Below are 14,845 nucleotides of genomic sequence, written 5' to 3'. Positions count from 1 at the left end.
GTTTGCGGCGCCAAGTTTTCCGCTCCAGATACGGCAACTCAGCCGCAAATTCGACATTTTAGGTTGGAATAGGTACAAGATCTCTGCGGTTCCTCTCTACTTATGGCACAAGAGGGTAAACTCCAGGCCACAATGAACGCCTATGGATGAATAAAATCAATGGGATGTGAGCAGGGAAGTAGAAGGTCCATTTGAGGACGCAAGCCGCAGCCATCGCCTCTTTAGTGTCCGTCGGTCTGGTGGGCACTGGGAACGGCTTGCTTTTCTCCTTTAACTTACGGCTCTTCCCAAAGGGGGTGTGGCCTCCTGTCCACTGGCCCCACCCAGTTCTTCAAGCAGACCTCTTGAGCGTGGAGCGAGTCTTCGCTCGTCCCAAAGGTGCTTTTTTTTCAAGAGGCAGCTGGACTTTCTGATTTTTCTTTGAAGACATTTCGCTTCTCATTCAAGAAGCTTCTTCAGCTCTGACTTCATCATTCAGTCAGAGCTGAAGAAGCTTCTTGGCGAAGCGAAATGTCTTCAAAGAAAAATCAGAAAGTCCAGCTGCCTCTTGAAAAAAAAGCACCTTTGGGACAACCATGACTTGAATGACTGAGAATCTCCATAGACATTTTTGCTAAAGGTCTCGTCTAGTGCTCTTATGTTCTCTCCCTCTCTCTCTCTCTCCCCCCCCCCTCTCTCTCTCACACACTCACACTAGCACATCAAGATGATTCTCTGGCCACATGGACTCTGAGGATTGCTTGTTTAAACCAATAGGAAGAGAAAAAAATTTCCAATGAGTTTAATTCACTTGTGAGGTCTCCACGAATACCTCCTGTAGTTTTTTTGTTTTTTTTACTTATTTAACAAATGTATATGACTGCCCTTCCCGCCCCGAGTGACTCTGGATGCTGTACAATAAAGCCAGGAATTAAAACCTGTTGCAAACCCATTAAAATAAGCCTGGATGAAACAAGACCAGATGGAACAATGTTGGAATACTTTTATAAAAAAAACACCGCTCGCTATTCATCTCAATCCCTGCACCTGAGGGTAGGACAAGGCGGCTGGAAACTTATCCAAGGGAGATCCAACCTATACAGTGGTGAGATTCAAATTTTTTTACTTCCAGTTATGTGGGCGTGGCACGGCTTGGTGGGCATGGCAGGGGAAGGTTACTGCAAAATCTCCATTCCCTCCCAATCAGCTGAGACTCGGGAAGCTGAGAATATGTGGGGGCAAGGCCAGTCAGTATTTACCGTTTCTCCGAACTACTCAAAATTTCCGGTACCGGTTATCCAGAACTGGTCAGAACCTGCTGACTTGGAGTGATCCCATGAAGTGACTCTGTGCTTTGATTTTTTGCTTCGTTTATCAAATGCATATGGCTCCCCATCTCCCACCAAGAGACTCTGGGTGATGTGCACTAAAAGCAGGAATTTAAACATTTGACAAATCCATTAAAATAAGAGTAGATAAAAGAAGTCCGGAAGAGGGAAGATGTTACGTACATCAGATGTACGTAACCAGTTTGCTGGCTTTGAATTACCAAGCTTGTTGAAAAAAACATACGTAGTTTGAGAATTTAACGAGAGAATGCTGGAATTCTTTTATCAAACACCACCAAACCGTTTGCAACATTTTCATATATATATTTCTGCTACCGGTTCTCCAGAACTGGTCAGAACCTGCTGAATACCACCTCTGAACCTATAACTAAGGAGGACAGCAATGGTCAGTGAGAACAATTAATCAGTGGAATGGGTTAGCTCCAGATGTTTTGGGCGCCCTTATCACAGGAGGCTTTTAAGAAATTGGACTGTTATGTGTCCAGAATGGCATAGGGCCATGATGGTGAACCTATGGCACACATGCCAGAGGTGGCACACAGAGCTCTCTGTGGGCATGTGTGCTGTCGCCAGCTGCTCTTCTGGTCTCTAGTGCACGCAGATGTGCTGGCCAGTTGGTTTTCGCAAGCGCCGGAAACCTGAAGAACAGCTGGCCGATGCACATTCACGTGCCAAAAACCCGAAAACCAGCTGGCTGACGAGCGCATGCACACTGCCCAGCTGGTCTTTGGGTTTCCAGCGATCTGGTATGTGCTTTCAAGTTTGGACCCTCAGTGCCAAAAAGGTTTGCCATCGCTGGCATAGGGTCTTCTGCCTGAGCAGGGAGTTGGCCTCTAAGACCCCCAAAGTTCCTCCCAACTCTTGTCATACTATTACTGTTATCTACCACACGGAGGTCTCCTGGCGGTTCCCCATCCAATTATCACTCAAGATCTGCAGGCTACTTCAGCTGACTGCCAGCTGCAGTTCAAATCTCACCAGGCTCACGGTTGACTCAGCCTTCCATCCTTCCGAGGTGGGTCAAATGAGGACCCAGATTGTTGGGGGAAAGAGGCTGACTTTGTAAACTGCTTAGAGGGGGCCAGGGTGAAGTGATATATAAGTCTAAGTGCTGTTGCTATTTCAAAAGGTGGTTAGTTGTTCCTCGAAAGCATTTTATTTTCTTAAAAAGTGGGGAAGATGCACAAAACCAGTGAGAAATACAGTTTAGTGATCTAAACTCTCATTATAAACAGCTGCTTAAAAAAAAAGACTTAAATACAAGGATTGCTCCTTCCTTCTCATCCTTTGGAAGCACATCCAATCACAAACATCTTCCCAGGGAACCTGCCAATCGCATTTCTTTCGTTATCCCCAACCCCAGGGCAGGTTGCTTGGGGGCAATGAAAACTCTTCCGATTGGAGAGGAGATCTTGGAAGGCCTGTCCTCGGTCGATGCTTTCACAGCCGGTCCGAATTGCCTGCTTTGGAACAACAGGAATGGGTCAAGTTCTTGGTCTGCTGGTTGCCATCAGTTCTTGGTCTACTTCTGGAAGATAAACTGGTCGATGAATTCATTCTGGTCCGCTTCTATTTTGCACAGTGTTTGATACTCCACTCGGTACCTGAGGAACAAGGAGAGCAAAGAATGAGCTGGCTGGGCTGAAGACAGCTTGAAGGGTGAAGAATTGGGGGAGATTTTTCAGCTGGGAAAAAAAAGCCATGACAGGAACAAGAGCTGATGGCTTTCAGTGTTTGCATTCCTGAGTTATTCATCAGAATACTTTAGGGAGTAAAAAAAAAAAAACCTTCCAGCATTCTTTTGAATTTTCCGGCAGCTGTTTTATGACAACCGGCTCCAAGAACATAGAGAAAACCTCTCCCTGATGGATGCTGGGGATGGCCAATCAGGCTGGCTCTCGGCAGATGAGGGCTGGAGGAATAAAAGTGTTCTAGGAGTGTTTGGAAGCCATGGAATTAATTGGCCCTTTGGAAAAACTCAGTGGCATTTGGGGTACATTTAAGCGCTTTAGAAAACCTCCAGAGATAACCATGACACCAACAGAAAAGAATATATGTAGCTCAGGATTGAATTATGGGATCCTCAGTGCACTCTGTTTATATATTGTAGCTTGTCCTGCCAGGGTAGATGGGGGTATGATTTTCTCCTTGACAGTTTTTTGATTACGGTATGGTTTCCTGCTTATTTGTCTGGTGTTAATCCCTATGTCAGGGATTAACTAGCATTAGCAAATAGTTAATTAACTAGCATTAGCAAATAGCATCCAAAAGTAAATCAGAATCCAAGGCAAAGTATTGCTCTAAGTTCCAATTTATTAAGAGAGTCATGTTGGCCCACCTGGGAAAACCCAAATCTGAAAGCTTCCCGGTTTTCCTCGTCTAGTTGAAAGTTCAAGATCTTGCCCCCACACCCACAAGTCCATCCCATGGTCCAATCTTCCACTGCCCGGCTGGCAGTTCCACCCATCCAGTTCTGGTCAGGTGCAAAGACAAAGGATGACCTTGGCTTACTAGAAAGAACTTTGTTATGGCTACATAGCATCTCACTCCGTACAATCCCCCCCCTCCCATTTTTCCACAATAGAAAATGCATAGTAAAATAATAGAAAGTGTGGCAGGCCAAAGATCTGAAAGAAAATATCGCTGCAGGCCTGACACTTTACTTATCTAGATGTTGACTGCTGGAGCAGATGCAGTCTAGTCTTTTAGTTTCCTTCTTAGGTATTTTTTACTGTCTCTTTTGACTGGTGTGTAAATGTGGTTTATCTCTATGTGTCTATTGATGGCCGAACAGGTAGCAAATCCCACACTCATTCACACTGAGGATGTTGGGTTGTTTGCTTGCGAAGTTCAGAGAGAGCACCAAGGATTCCATAAGGCTTAGTCTTGGGGTGTGTGTGTTGCTTTTCTCCTCAAATGTTAAATAATCTGTTCCTCCCAAAATGCAAGTGCTCCTTTGCTGTCCTATCTGGCAAGCAAAATGTACACTGTGGGAGGATCAAGAGTCATGATGGCAATGAACTCATGGAAACAAACCCTTTCACCTGTTTACGCAATGCATGTGAAAGAGGGTAACCGGTGCTATCATGATAATGTGATTAAGCAGGCCACTTTCTCTAACCTGGGGCCCTAACAGGTTAGGACAGCACCTGGCAGAATTCCCAATGTTGTGGTTGAAACGGAGAAAGTCAGCCCGAGGGAAGGCTTTAAAACAGCCTCATCTTCTCTTTTATTAATCTTTTCCATCAAAGCTAATTACATCCTGAGCACACAGTGTCCCAGTGGTTAGAGTGCAGTACTGCAGGCTACTTCTGCTGCCTGCCTGCAATTTGGCAGTTCGAATCTCACCAGGCTCAAGGTTGACTCAGCCTTCCATCCTTCCGGGGTTGGTAAAATGAGGACCCAGATGGTTGGGGGCAAGAGGCTGAAACTCTAAATCGCTTAGAGAGGGCTGTAAAAGCACTGTGAAGTGGTATATACAGGTGAAACTCGAAAATTTCCTGAGATGGTGGATTTGGGATTTTCATGAGCTGTAAGACATAATCATCACAATTATGACAAATCACGGCTTGAACTATCTTGCTTTGCATGTAATGAGTCTATCTCATATACTAGTTTCGCCTTTTAAGTTGCATTACTGAAATAAATGAACTTCTGCACGATATTCTAACTTTTCGAGTTTCACCTGTAAATATAAGTGCTATTGCTATCCTCCTTGGGATTACTCGGAAGCAAACTCCACTCGGTGGGAGGCAGAACGTTTATCCCTTGCAGAAATATCTTGCGACTTGCCCCACCCCAATTTTTTTTAAAAAAGTATTTTTTAAGTAGAGGAGAATCTAGGGCAGGGTTTCTCAACCTCAGCGACTTTAAGAAGAGTGGACTTCGACTCCCAGAATTCCTCAGAAAAGGTTGAGAAACACTAATACAGGATAACAAATGTCATGAGACAGCACCAAACAAGGAGAGCAAGACTGCCAAAATCTTGCATTATTTCAGATCGTGTGTGTGTGTGTGTGTGTGTGTGTGTGTGTGTATGTGTGTGTATTTGTGTGTTTGTGTGTGTGTGTATTTGTGTGTGTGTATGTTTGTGTGTGTGTATAGAGAGAAAGAAAATAATATCCTTCCCTGATTTAAGGATCAGATGCTTTTAAGGACAGGAGACGTACTGGGGCTCCAGTTTTTGTGGCCAGGAAACCTAGGATCAGCTCAGCATGTATTTGGAAATTCCTTCGTCTATTCCTAACCTTTCCAACTGCGTCTTCTTCTCGGTGATTAATGCTTGGAGTTGTTGCTGTTGGGCTTCTCTTTGCTTTGCTATGGACTTCAGTAAGTTACGGGCCCCGATTGCCTGCAAAAGAAGCAGCCACTTTTTAAAAAAAAAGTTAAGTATTTTTTTTTTCCTGCCATCCTTCTAAATGGAGCTAAAATGGTTAGGGGGCGCTCCACCTCTAAAGAAATCTGTTGGTAAGCATTGAGGCATAGCAGCGATGGCGAACCTTTTTTGGCTTCGCGTGGCACAAGTGGGGGGAGCGCAGGGGGGTCATGTGCGGGCGTGCGGCACCCATAATGCAACGCGCGGCACCCATAATGCAACGCGCGACAGCCCCCCCAGGGCGCATGCACGCACAACGCGCAAACCCCCCCCCCATTTTTACATGTTTTTTCGCCCTCCCCAGGCTCCAGAGGCTTTATAAGAGCCTGGGGAGAGCGAAAAGAGCCTCCCCTGCCCCCCCGGAGGCCCTCCGGAGGCTTCAGGGACCGTCCGGAGGCTTCCCTGAAGCCTTCGGAACGCTTAAAACGACCCTCCGAGCAACCCAGAAGTCACTTCCGGTTTGCTCGAAGGGTGGTCATTTAGAGAAAATGACTACTTATAGATCAGAAGCGCTTTGACCCAAAACATTTAACACCTCTTTCTACTCAAAGGCATAAATACTATTTTTTTTGGGGGGGGGGGGAAGAATGAGGGAGATTGTCCTTCAAATTAGCCTCCTTGGGAAATATTCCTTTATAATGCTCCTTTACCTTGATCTTCTCATTTTCTGTGGCTTTTGCTAGCTGATCTACCAGTTCAATCAGGTTGCCCACTATTTTTTTAAATTCGGCAATTTCTGTAAAAAGGAAGAAATCAGTAAAAGTAAATGTTTACATCCAATATCACCAGACAAGGGACCACAGTTAATATGGCAATTTCTATTATAATTTTTTTAGAGTGCTAGGTCACAATTCCTCACTTGGAATCATTCAAGTGCCTCTGACCATTTGCTCACCCACTCAAACAAGGACTTTTAGAAACACATAAATCTTCACCAACGCCCACAGACACGGATAAATTCTCCTGCATACAGGCCTACCAGAGGTGGTATTTAGTCAGTTCTGACTAGTTCTGGTGAACCAGTAGTGGAAATTTTGAGTAGTCCGGAGAACCGGCAAATACCGCCCTTGGCTGGCACCGCCCCCATCTATTCTCTGCCTCCCGAGTCCCAGCTGATTGGCTGGGTCTTCTTCTGTTGCCCTATAGGAAAGCAGGTTAGTGGGGTGGGAAGGGAGTGGTGATTTTACAGTATCCTTCCCCTGCCACGCCCACCAAGGCACGCCACACCCACAGAACTGGTAGTAAAAAAATTTGAATCCCACCACTGACCTACACATCCAAGCACATAATAGACAGATGTCACAAAGAGCTTCTCTAAGAGGAGTATAAGACACACCTTCCCCCCCCCCCCTAAAAGAGCGTGGAAATCTTGGTGCGTCTTATAAACTGAATACAGCCATTTTTGGCCTCCCGAAGCCCCACCCCCACATCCTATTTTTGCAAAAAATGGGCCATTATTTGCAAAAACAGAGGCGTTTTTGCCTTTCCCCAGCCCCCAGCAGTACTCTGCAGACTTCAGCAGGGTTAGGGGAAGGCAAAAAAGGCTGTTTTTGCAAAAATCGGCCCAGTTTTCACAAAAACGGGGGCATGTTTGCCTTCCCCCAGCCCTGCTGAAGCCTGCAGAGTGCTCCTGGGGGCCAGGGAGGACAACAACTTTTTTTTCTTACTTACCTCTTCAAAATCTGGGTGCGTCTTATACACCAGTGCGTCTTAATAGTCCGAAAAAATACGGTAACTTGATTTTGGAGGTCAAGATTTAAGATAACTCTCATTTTTGCAGAGCTAACCAGGCACAAGAATTTGAGCCCCTATCCCTGTCCATAGAAAAAAAACATCCATTTCCCACATAGGGAGAAGGCATCTCTGATGGGCAGGCTGCTAGGAACATCAGGAGCAAGAGGTGAAAGAGAGCAAGGGCCTGGTAGAATTTGATGGGACCATATTTGGCCACAGTTCCAAACCCAGCTGGCCATGACATTCTCAGGTCCCAGAAGCCTTTGTCTCTGTCTTGTCTAAATGAGTCATTTCTGCATGAAAAGCTGGATCAGCCAGAGAGAATAGCAAAACATAGAGCCAGTTATTGCATCTTCCAGATGAGCTAAGCTACAAGTCAGCCCACAACCATCCCTAGCTAACCCCGTCGGTGTGAACCAGGCCTTCATAACATCATCCTGGCTCTGCTGTATGGAGGGGCAGCTCTCTCTGCCAATCAGCCAAGAAGACTTACTGTCTACAAACAGTCTGCATTCCTCTTTCAGCTCTGTGGTTTGTTGGGCCACCTCTGGATCCAAAACCCTCAGTTTGTTCAGCTCGTCAAAGTGGAGGCCTGCCTCTCCTAGGATGTCTTTTGCCATTATAAGTTCTTTTCAAGTGGCTGGAGAAACATCAAGACCCAGTTCCAGAGAGCAGGAAAGAGCAGGCCTCTGAAAATCAAGACATTGAGGATATTTTAGGCAAGGTCTTCCATATTTTGTAGAACTAAAATAAGAAACCTTTCCTGGGAATCAAGAAACAGGCAATGCCTCCAATTTTAATCCCATTTTTTAAAAATTGGCATTTGTAATATTTACTAATGTAGATGATTATTCTTTTGCAAACTTGCAAATTGCATTTTTTCTGGAACAGTAAGGAATATATTGTGAAACAGTTTTTTTCTGTGCTTCAATCCCCTTTCGTTGGTAGGATTGGGCCAAGGGGATACCCCAAATTGGTAAGTTTTAAAATCTTTAATTAACCTGATGAAGGGGGATTGCTATTCCCTTGGGGGGGAGTTCTACAGTGTTTCACTATTCATACCCCCAAACTTTTCATAAACTGGAGAAGACAATTTAGAGAACTCTTAAAAATGAGGTTCCCTTCATCCCAACAGAGAGATGGGGGAGAAATGGGGCTCTAATTCAGGAAACACCAGTGTTTACAGCCCTCCCCCCACTTGGTGTCCTCCAGATGTGGGAGCCTTTGACTCCCAGAATTCCTAGCCAATTACAGCAATACAATTCTTTGTTTCCAGGAGCCACCCGACGTCATTCTCTACCATCGCTCCCTTGCAGCTGACATGTAATGGTTGCTTCTGAATCTGGAGGCTCCATTCTAGGACATACAAGTAAGCAACCTCCTCCTCCTCCTCTTCTTTCCCACTCTACCTCCCCTTGAGCCCCTCCCTACTTACCCGCAGGGTCCCTAAAAGCTCCCCCGGTGTCCCAAGCTCGCCGCAGCCTTCAGCTGCCACGGCGACAGAAGAAACAACAGCAGCCGCCGCCTCTGCCCCGCCCACGCGCCTTATCCCATGCGCTCGTGGGGGGGGGAGGAGAGCGCCGGCTTCGCTTGGCATTCTGGGAAGTGTAGTTCGGTGGGAAGAATCCAAAGCTTAGGAAGTGGAGGGGGGGTCTCAAGGAAGGCACGAGGCAGATGATGCCGGAGAAGGAGTTTCGATCTACGACCGCAAAGATCCTCTGTAGGACTCGCTTGCTTGTTTATTTATTCAATATCTACAGCCTCCCATCTCAGTCAAGTGACTCTGGGTGGTTAGCAGTTATAAAAGAATAACACAGTCGGAAGGGACCTTGGAGGTCTTCTAGTCCAACCCTCTATGTCTTTTTATGTAGACTATGCACCAAAGACAAATTCCAATCACACTTGGCCAATAAAGAATTCTATCTATCTACCTATCTACCTACCTACCTACCTACCTATCTATCTATCATCTATTTATCTATGCATCCATCCTTCTTTCTTTTTCTTTCTTTCTTTCTTTCTTTCTTTCTTTCTTTCTTTCTTTCTTTCTTTTTCTTTCTTTATCTATCTACCTATCTATCTATCTATCTATCTATCATCTATCTATCTATCTATCATCTATCTATGCATCCATCCTTCTTTTTCTTTCTTTTTCTTTCTTCTTTCTTTCTTTCTTTCTTTTTTCTTTCTTTATCTATCTATCTATCTATCTATCATCTATCTATCTATCATCTATCTATCTATCTATCTATCTATCTATCATCTATCTATCTATCATCTAATCTATCTATCTATCATCTATCTATCTATCTATCATCTATCTGTCTGTCTGTCTATCTATCTATCTATCATCTATCTATGCATCCATCCTTCTTTCTTTTTCTTTCTTTTTTCTTTCTTTCTTTCTTTCTTTTTCTTTTTCTTTCTTTATCTATCTATCTATCATCTATCTATCTATCATCTATCTATCTATCTATCTATCTATCTATCTATCTATCTATCTATCTATCTATCTATCTATCTATCTATCTATCTATCTATCATCTATCTATCTAAGCAGGAGACGCTATACCATTTTAGACAATTGGCTGTCCAGTCTCTTCTTTAAAAAATCTCCAGTGATGAAACGCCTACAACTTCTGAAGCTGAGCTCTTCCACCGATTATCCTCACTGTCAATAAGTTTCTCCTTCATTCCAGGTTGCTTCTCTCCTTGCTTAGTTTCCATCCATTGTTTCTTGTCCTGCCCTCTAGTGCTTTGGAAAATAAATTGCCCCCCTTTTCCTAGTAGCAGCCAGGAGGAGTTGTAGTTCTAAGACTAGAAAACAGTTAAAGCAATTTAAAACAGAATAATAATAGAAACATCCAAAAAATAAATACATCAGCCAAAATAGCCATAACCAACTAATGTAAAGCCAAGAAACGGAACTCTTGACATATACAGGTGCCCCTGTAAGCATGGCTGACAGCCCCATCAATGGAGCCCTTTTCTCAAGCCACATCATGCTTATCTGAAACCACAGCTGGATTCACACAGCACAAATAACCTGATCCATTGAAAACCTACCAGTAGCAGCTGTAACTGCACAACATGATGAAACTGGTTTGTAATTTTTGTAGTGTACATGTTGTGTAAACCCAATTTTGTTTCCTGACCGTGTTGAGTTAATCCAAAAAGGGTTTAATTCAATCAGTTGTTTAAACCTGTCAACTAGAGGTTTGGACAACGAGTCAAGAATATAAGGCTGGAGTCCTAACTGGTATTTTCTTAAGCTAGGAAGAAGCCCCAATCAATCCAAGGTAACTTAATTTTGAGTAGCTAAACAGGGTCACAAGTTAAAAAAAAGTTTTTTTCCCCAGATTAGAAAAAGTAGAATAGAATAGAATAGAATAGAATAGCTTTATTGGCCAAGTGTGATTGGACACACAAGGAATTTGTTTTTGGTGCATCTGCTCTCAGTGTACATAAAAAGACAAGATACATTCGTCAAGAACCATAAGGCACAACACTTAATATTTGTCAGAGGGTACAAATAAGCAATCAGGAAACAATCAATATCAATATAAATCGTAAGAATACAAGCAATAAAGTTGAAATCTTACACACGACTATCTCGATTGGCCTAAGAAAAGGATTGCAATATATTCTCCAGATGTGTGGACTGGTAATGACAGTAGTCGAAATTCAACAGATACGGATTGTTACCGATTTCTTTTAATGAGTAAAACGCCTTTGCCATGATTGCCTGCCAGAAAGCGCTCGATAGCTCCGGCTTCGGCACGCATGCCTGCCTGGATTGGCGAAAGACAGAGCCGTGGCTTATCGGGAGATGTAGTTCCCGGTGGACTTCGACAGCGTATATCGGGGAATGGACGCCGGCGCGCAGGGCGTGCCGGGAGTTGTAGACTGAGTTCTCGCGATTGGGAAGCCTGTTGCTGCAGCCCCAACTTGGAGCTTTTCTCTTTGGCCGGGATTGAGAAGCTGAAGGCGCGGCGAGTCGCTCGGAGTCGGTTGAGGTCAGTTCCGCTCCTTTGCCTGGCCCGTCGCTCGGGGGTCCCGCGGAGACATTGGTGGCCTAGTGTGGGAGCAGCGCGGGGCGACTCGGAAGCAGGTAAAAGAAAAGAACCAGCTGTTGGCAGGGCGAATCAGGGATGGGAGGGCCCGCGTTTGGGGCAGAGACCGGGGAAGTGAAGTTGATTCTGTATTTGGGGACGAGAGGTTTGAGATAAAGTGAGGTGGGCGGGAGTAAGGGCAGGCTGGGTGAAAGAGTTTCCTTTTCTTTTTTATTTACAGTGTTTGTATCATTTATAGCCCCTTCCCAACCTCTCATAGCGGCGATAGATAGGAGTCCGTTGCAGGGGGTTTGAAACAGGCTGGAGATGGGGAAACGCTATACCTGTTGAAGGGTAGCCCGCAGTTCAAATCCAGGAGGAAGTCGTGGTAGGGCCACTTGGTCATTTTGAATAACAGATTAATAGAGTTAGAAAGGGACCTTGTAGGTCATCTAGTCCAACCCCGCTCAAGCAGGAGACCCTACACCATTTCTGACAAATGGCAGTCCAATCTCTTCTTGAAAGTCTCAAGTGATGAAGCTGCCACAACGTCCGAAGGCAACTTCTGTTCCATTGGTTGATTGTTCTCCCTGTCAGAAAGTTCCTCCTTATTTCTAGGTTGAATCTCTCCTTGGTCAGTTTCCATCCATTATTCCTTGTTCTGCCCTCAGGTGCTTTGGAAAATAGCTCGATCCCCTCCTCTCTATGGCAGCCCCTCAAATATTGGAAGACTGCTATCATGTCTCCCCTAGTCCTTCTCCTCTCTAGACTAGCCATGCCCAGTGTCTGTACCCGTTCTTCATATGTTTTAGCCTCCCCTCCCCTCATCATCTTTGTTGCTCTGCTCTGCACTCTTTCCAGAGTCTCAACATCTTTTTTATAGTGTGCTGACCAAAACTGGATGCAGTACTCTAGGTGTGGTCTTACTAGGGCTTTATAGAGTGGTATTAGTACCTCATTTGATCTTAATTGTATTCCTCTGTTAATGCAACTTAGGATTGGCTTTTTTGGCTGCCACTGCACACTGCTGGCTCGTACATTGGGTATATTAAGTCTTAAAATGAGATTAAATGAAACTTAGGGATTCTCCCCCACTCCTGGTCATAACTATCCTACCTTTGGTGCACAGCCCCCAACATGCATTCAGAAGCAAGTATGCTCCTTTGCTTGAAAACAGTTGGGCACACCCTTCTGTAAATACAGCCAAGATAGCAATAGCCCTTAGACTTACATACCACTTTACAGTGCTTTACATCCCTTTCTAAGTGGTTTTTACAGAGTCAGCATATTGTCCCCCAACAATTTGGGGTCCTCATTTTACCCACCTCAGAAGAATGGAAGACTGAGTCAACCTTGAGCCCAGTGGGATTTGAACTGGCAAATTCCAGTAAGCCGGCAGCCAGCAAAATTAGCTGGCAGTATTGCACTCTAACCAATGCGCCACCGTGGCTCATGGATGGTGTAGTAGTTAAAGCATTGGATCAGAACTGGAGGAGACTTGGGTTGAAGTCCAAACGCAATCCTGGAAGTGAGGGGGTGGTGGTAGCTCAGCTAGATGTATTTGGCAGGGTTGAGAAAACTCTTTGGGGCTTATAGGAAGGGAGCCTCCTGAAGGCTCTAGAGCAGTGTTTCTCAAACTTGGCAACTTTAAGTCCTGTGGACTTCAACTCCCAGAATCCCCCAGCCAGCATAGCTGGCTGGGGAATTCTGGGAGTTGAAGTCCACAGGACTTAAAGTCGCCAAGTTTGAGAAACACTGCTCTAGAGGGTGAAAAACGGCATTACGGGCAAATCAGAAGTCCGTTCCCAAACTTCCGGTTTGCCCGGAGGGCTGATTTTTACGCTTCAGTGAAGTGTCCGTGGGGTGGGGGGAGGCTGCTTTCGCCCTTCTCAGCCTCCTAGAAAGCCTCTGGAGACGGGGGAGCTAGCGAAAAATGGGTCCATCACATGCCAAAAGCAGGTGGGGGAGGGCAGGGGTCAAACACACATGCGCGTGGGAGGTGTCACGTGCATAGCATTATGGGCGTGGTCACCCCCGCGAACAACCCCTCTGCACTCCCCCCGCTCTTGGCATGCGATGGGAAAAAGGTTAGCCATCCCTGCCCTATGCTATTTCAGACAAATTGTTATCTGAAATAGGTAGGATTAGTAAGGGAATTTTGAAAAAAATGTCGCCAAATTTTAGCAGTGTGTTCTGCAAGAGCAGCAGAGCTAGCGAGCTGGGAGGGTAAACTTCAGTATGGTACCCATCAGCCACGGTGGCACAGTGGTTGGAGTGCAGTACTGCAGGCTACTGCTGCTGCCGCCTGCCGGCTGCCTGCAATTTGGGAGTTCAAATCCCACCAGGCTCAAGGTTGGCTCAGCCTTCCATCCTTCCAAGGTGGATAAAATGAGGACCCAAATTGTTGGGGGCCATAGGCTGACTGTAAACCACTTAGTAAGGGTTGTAAAGCACTATAGAAGTCTAAGTGCTATTGCTGTTGCTATTTGTACCATATTGGGGGGGGGGGCACGGGAGAAGATAGCTGCACCTGTGGCATATCTAGACTTGCGACCTAGAACTGCCCTGAATGCTTAGCCATGATGATATATCTTAAAGGCTGGAGCATTGATTTAGATGGGGGATTAAGTTTACCCAAAGGGGTTCAGCCAAAGAAATTATTTGAATGTCCTGGGCTCTGCTTCTCTCCTCAGCTGTCCTACAGCAAGACAACAGGATCTCCTCTGTTACCGGATGAAAAATGTAATCAAACATTAATTCTCTTCCTGGCTGCTCTTCCTGCCCCGTTGAAGCCAAACTTGGAGTTGCAAAATTGTTAAATTAGATTTTTTTCCCCCACCAGAGGCTTGAAGCAGGATTTTCCATGGGAAGGAAAGGGCCTCACTGGATAAATGAGCATTTCACTCTGAAAATGGCCATGAGAAAGACTGAGTGCATTGTGATATCTGGTGGAGAGGTGGCTCTTTTGTGGGCTGAGCCATGGAAGAAAGAAAAAACTCCTTTGCCACCTTTTTAGAATTCTGTCTTACAAGGTAGTCCTCATTTAGTGACTGCCTTGCACGGCAGCCACTTACAGTTAGGATGGTGATGGAAAAAAGTAACTTTGGGGCCAATCCTTGCATTGACAATCTTTGCAAAAAAAAAGCCAAGGAAAGTTGAGGTAAAATGATAAAAACAACAGTACTTCTCTTAACAACTGCTTCATTTAATGACCAATCCCAATTGTCACAAAGCGAGGACTACCTGCATTTATCAAATTGAGAAAAGGACAGTCGTTGGACCCTGGCACACTCTAGCATCCTCGGTGTATCAAAATAGGACGCAAAAATGGGAGGACCAGTCATAAGTCAGTTTTT

The 14,845-nt window shown here is 45.1% G+C and overlaps 3 protein-coding genes across 5 annotated transcripts in view; 1 reads left to right on the top strand and 2 right to left on the bottom strand.

The window, feature by feature from the left end:
• Positions 1–14,845, bottom strand: part of LYRM9 (LYR motif containing 9) — a 403,766-nt gene that overhangs the window by 220,814 nt on the left and 168,107 nt on the right. The window lies entirely within an intron of this gene.
• On the bottom strand, positions 2,466–11,178 carry IFT20 (intraflagellar transport 20). 2 transcript variants are annotated; one of them, XM_081944364.1, is made up of 5 exons: positions 11,040–11,178; positions 7,931–8,126; positions 6,354–6,439; positions 5,576–5,679; positions 2,466–2,932 (listed from the first exon to the last, which is right to left on the bottom strand). In XM_081944364.1, exons 2-5 carry the CDS (start codon positions 8,055–8,057, stop codon positions 2,851–2,853), a joined length of 399 nt encoding a protein of 132 aa, XP_081800490.1. In that variant the 5' UTR covers positions 8,058–8,126; positions 11,040–11,178; the 3' UTR covers positions 2,466–2,850. The 2 variants fall into 2 exon arrangements, with proteins under 2 accessions (XP_081800490.1, XP_081800489.1); XM_081944363.1 differs by lacking the exon at positions 11,040–11,178 and adding an exon at positions 8,873–8,998.
• TNFAIP1 (TNF alpha induced protein 1) overlaps positions 11,316–14,845 on the top strand; it is a 29,186-nt gene continuing 25,656 nt past the window's right edge. Inside the window, exon 1 of one of the 2 annotated variants that reach the window (XM_081944360.1) lies at positions 11,316–11,453. The gene's annotated coding sequence lies outside the window, so the exon portion shown is untranslated. Of the gene's footprint in view, positions 11,549–14,845 lie in introns of both variants that reach the window. The other variant, XM_081944359.1, reaches the window with a different exon arrangement.

Source organism: Natrix helvetica, assembly GCF_964273705.1.
Source record: "Natrix helvetica genome assembly, chromosome: 2".
NCBI classification, from domain to species: domain Eukaryota; kingdom Metazoa; phylum Chordata; class Lepidosauria; order Squamata; family Natricidae; genus Natrix; species Natrix helvetica.
Note: the sequence above shows the minus strand (reverse complement) of the source record. Positions and strands in the feature narration are given on the sequence as shown.

Bases quoted from the DNA above. Each gene is read 5' to 3' on its own strand.
- IFT20 (XM_081944364.1), bottom strand. From the start codon at position 8,057: ATGGCAAAAGACATCCTAGGAGAGGCAGGCCTCCACTTTGACGAGCTG. The intron at 5,680-6,353 runs GTAAAGGAGCAT...CTTCTTTTGCAG, and splicing joins CAGAAAATGAGAAGATCAAG to GCAATCGGGGCCCGTAACTT. The intron at 2,933-5,575 runs GTTAGGAATAGA...CTTGTTCCTCAG, and splicing joins AAGAAGACGCAGTTGGAAAG to GTACCGAGTGGAGTATCAAA.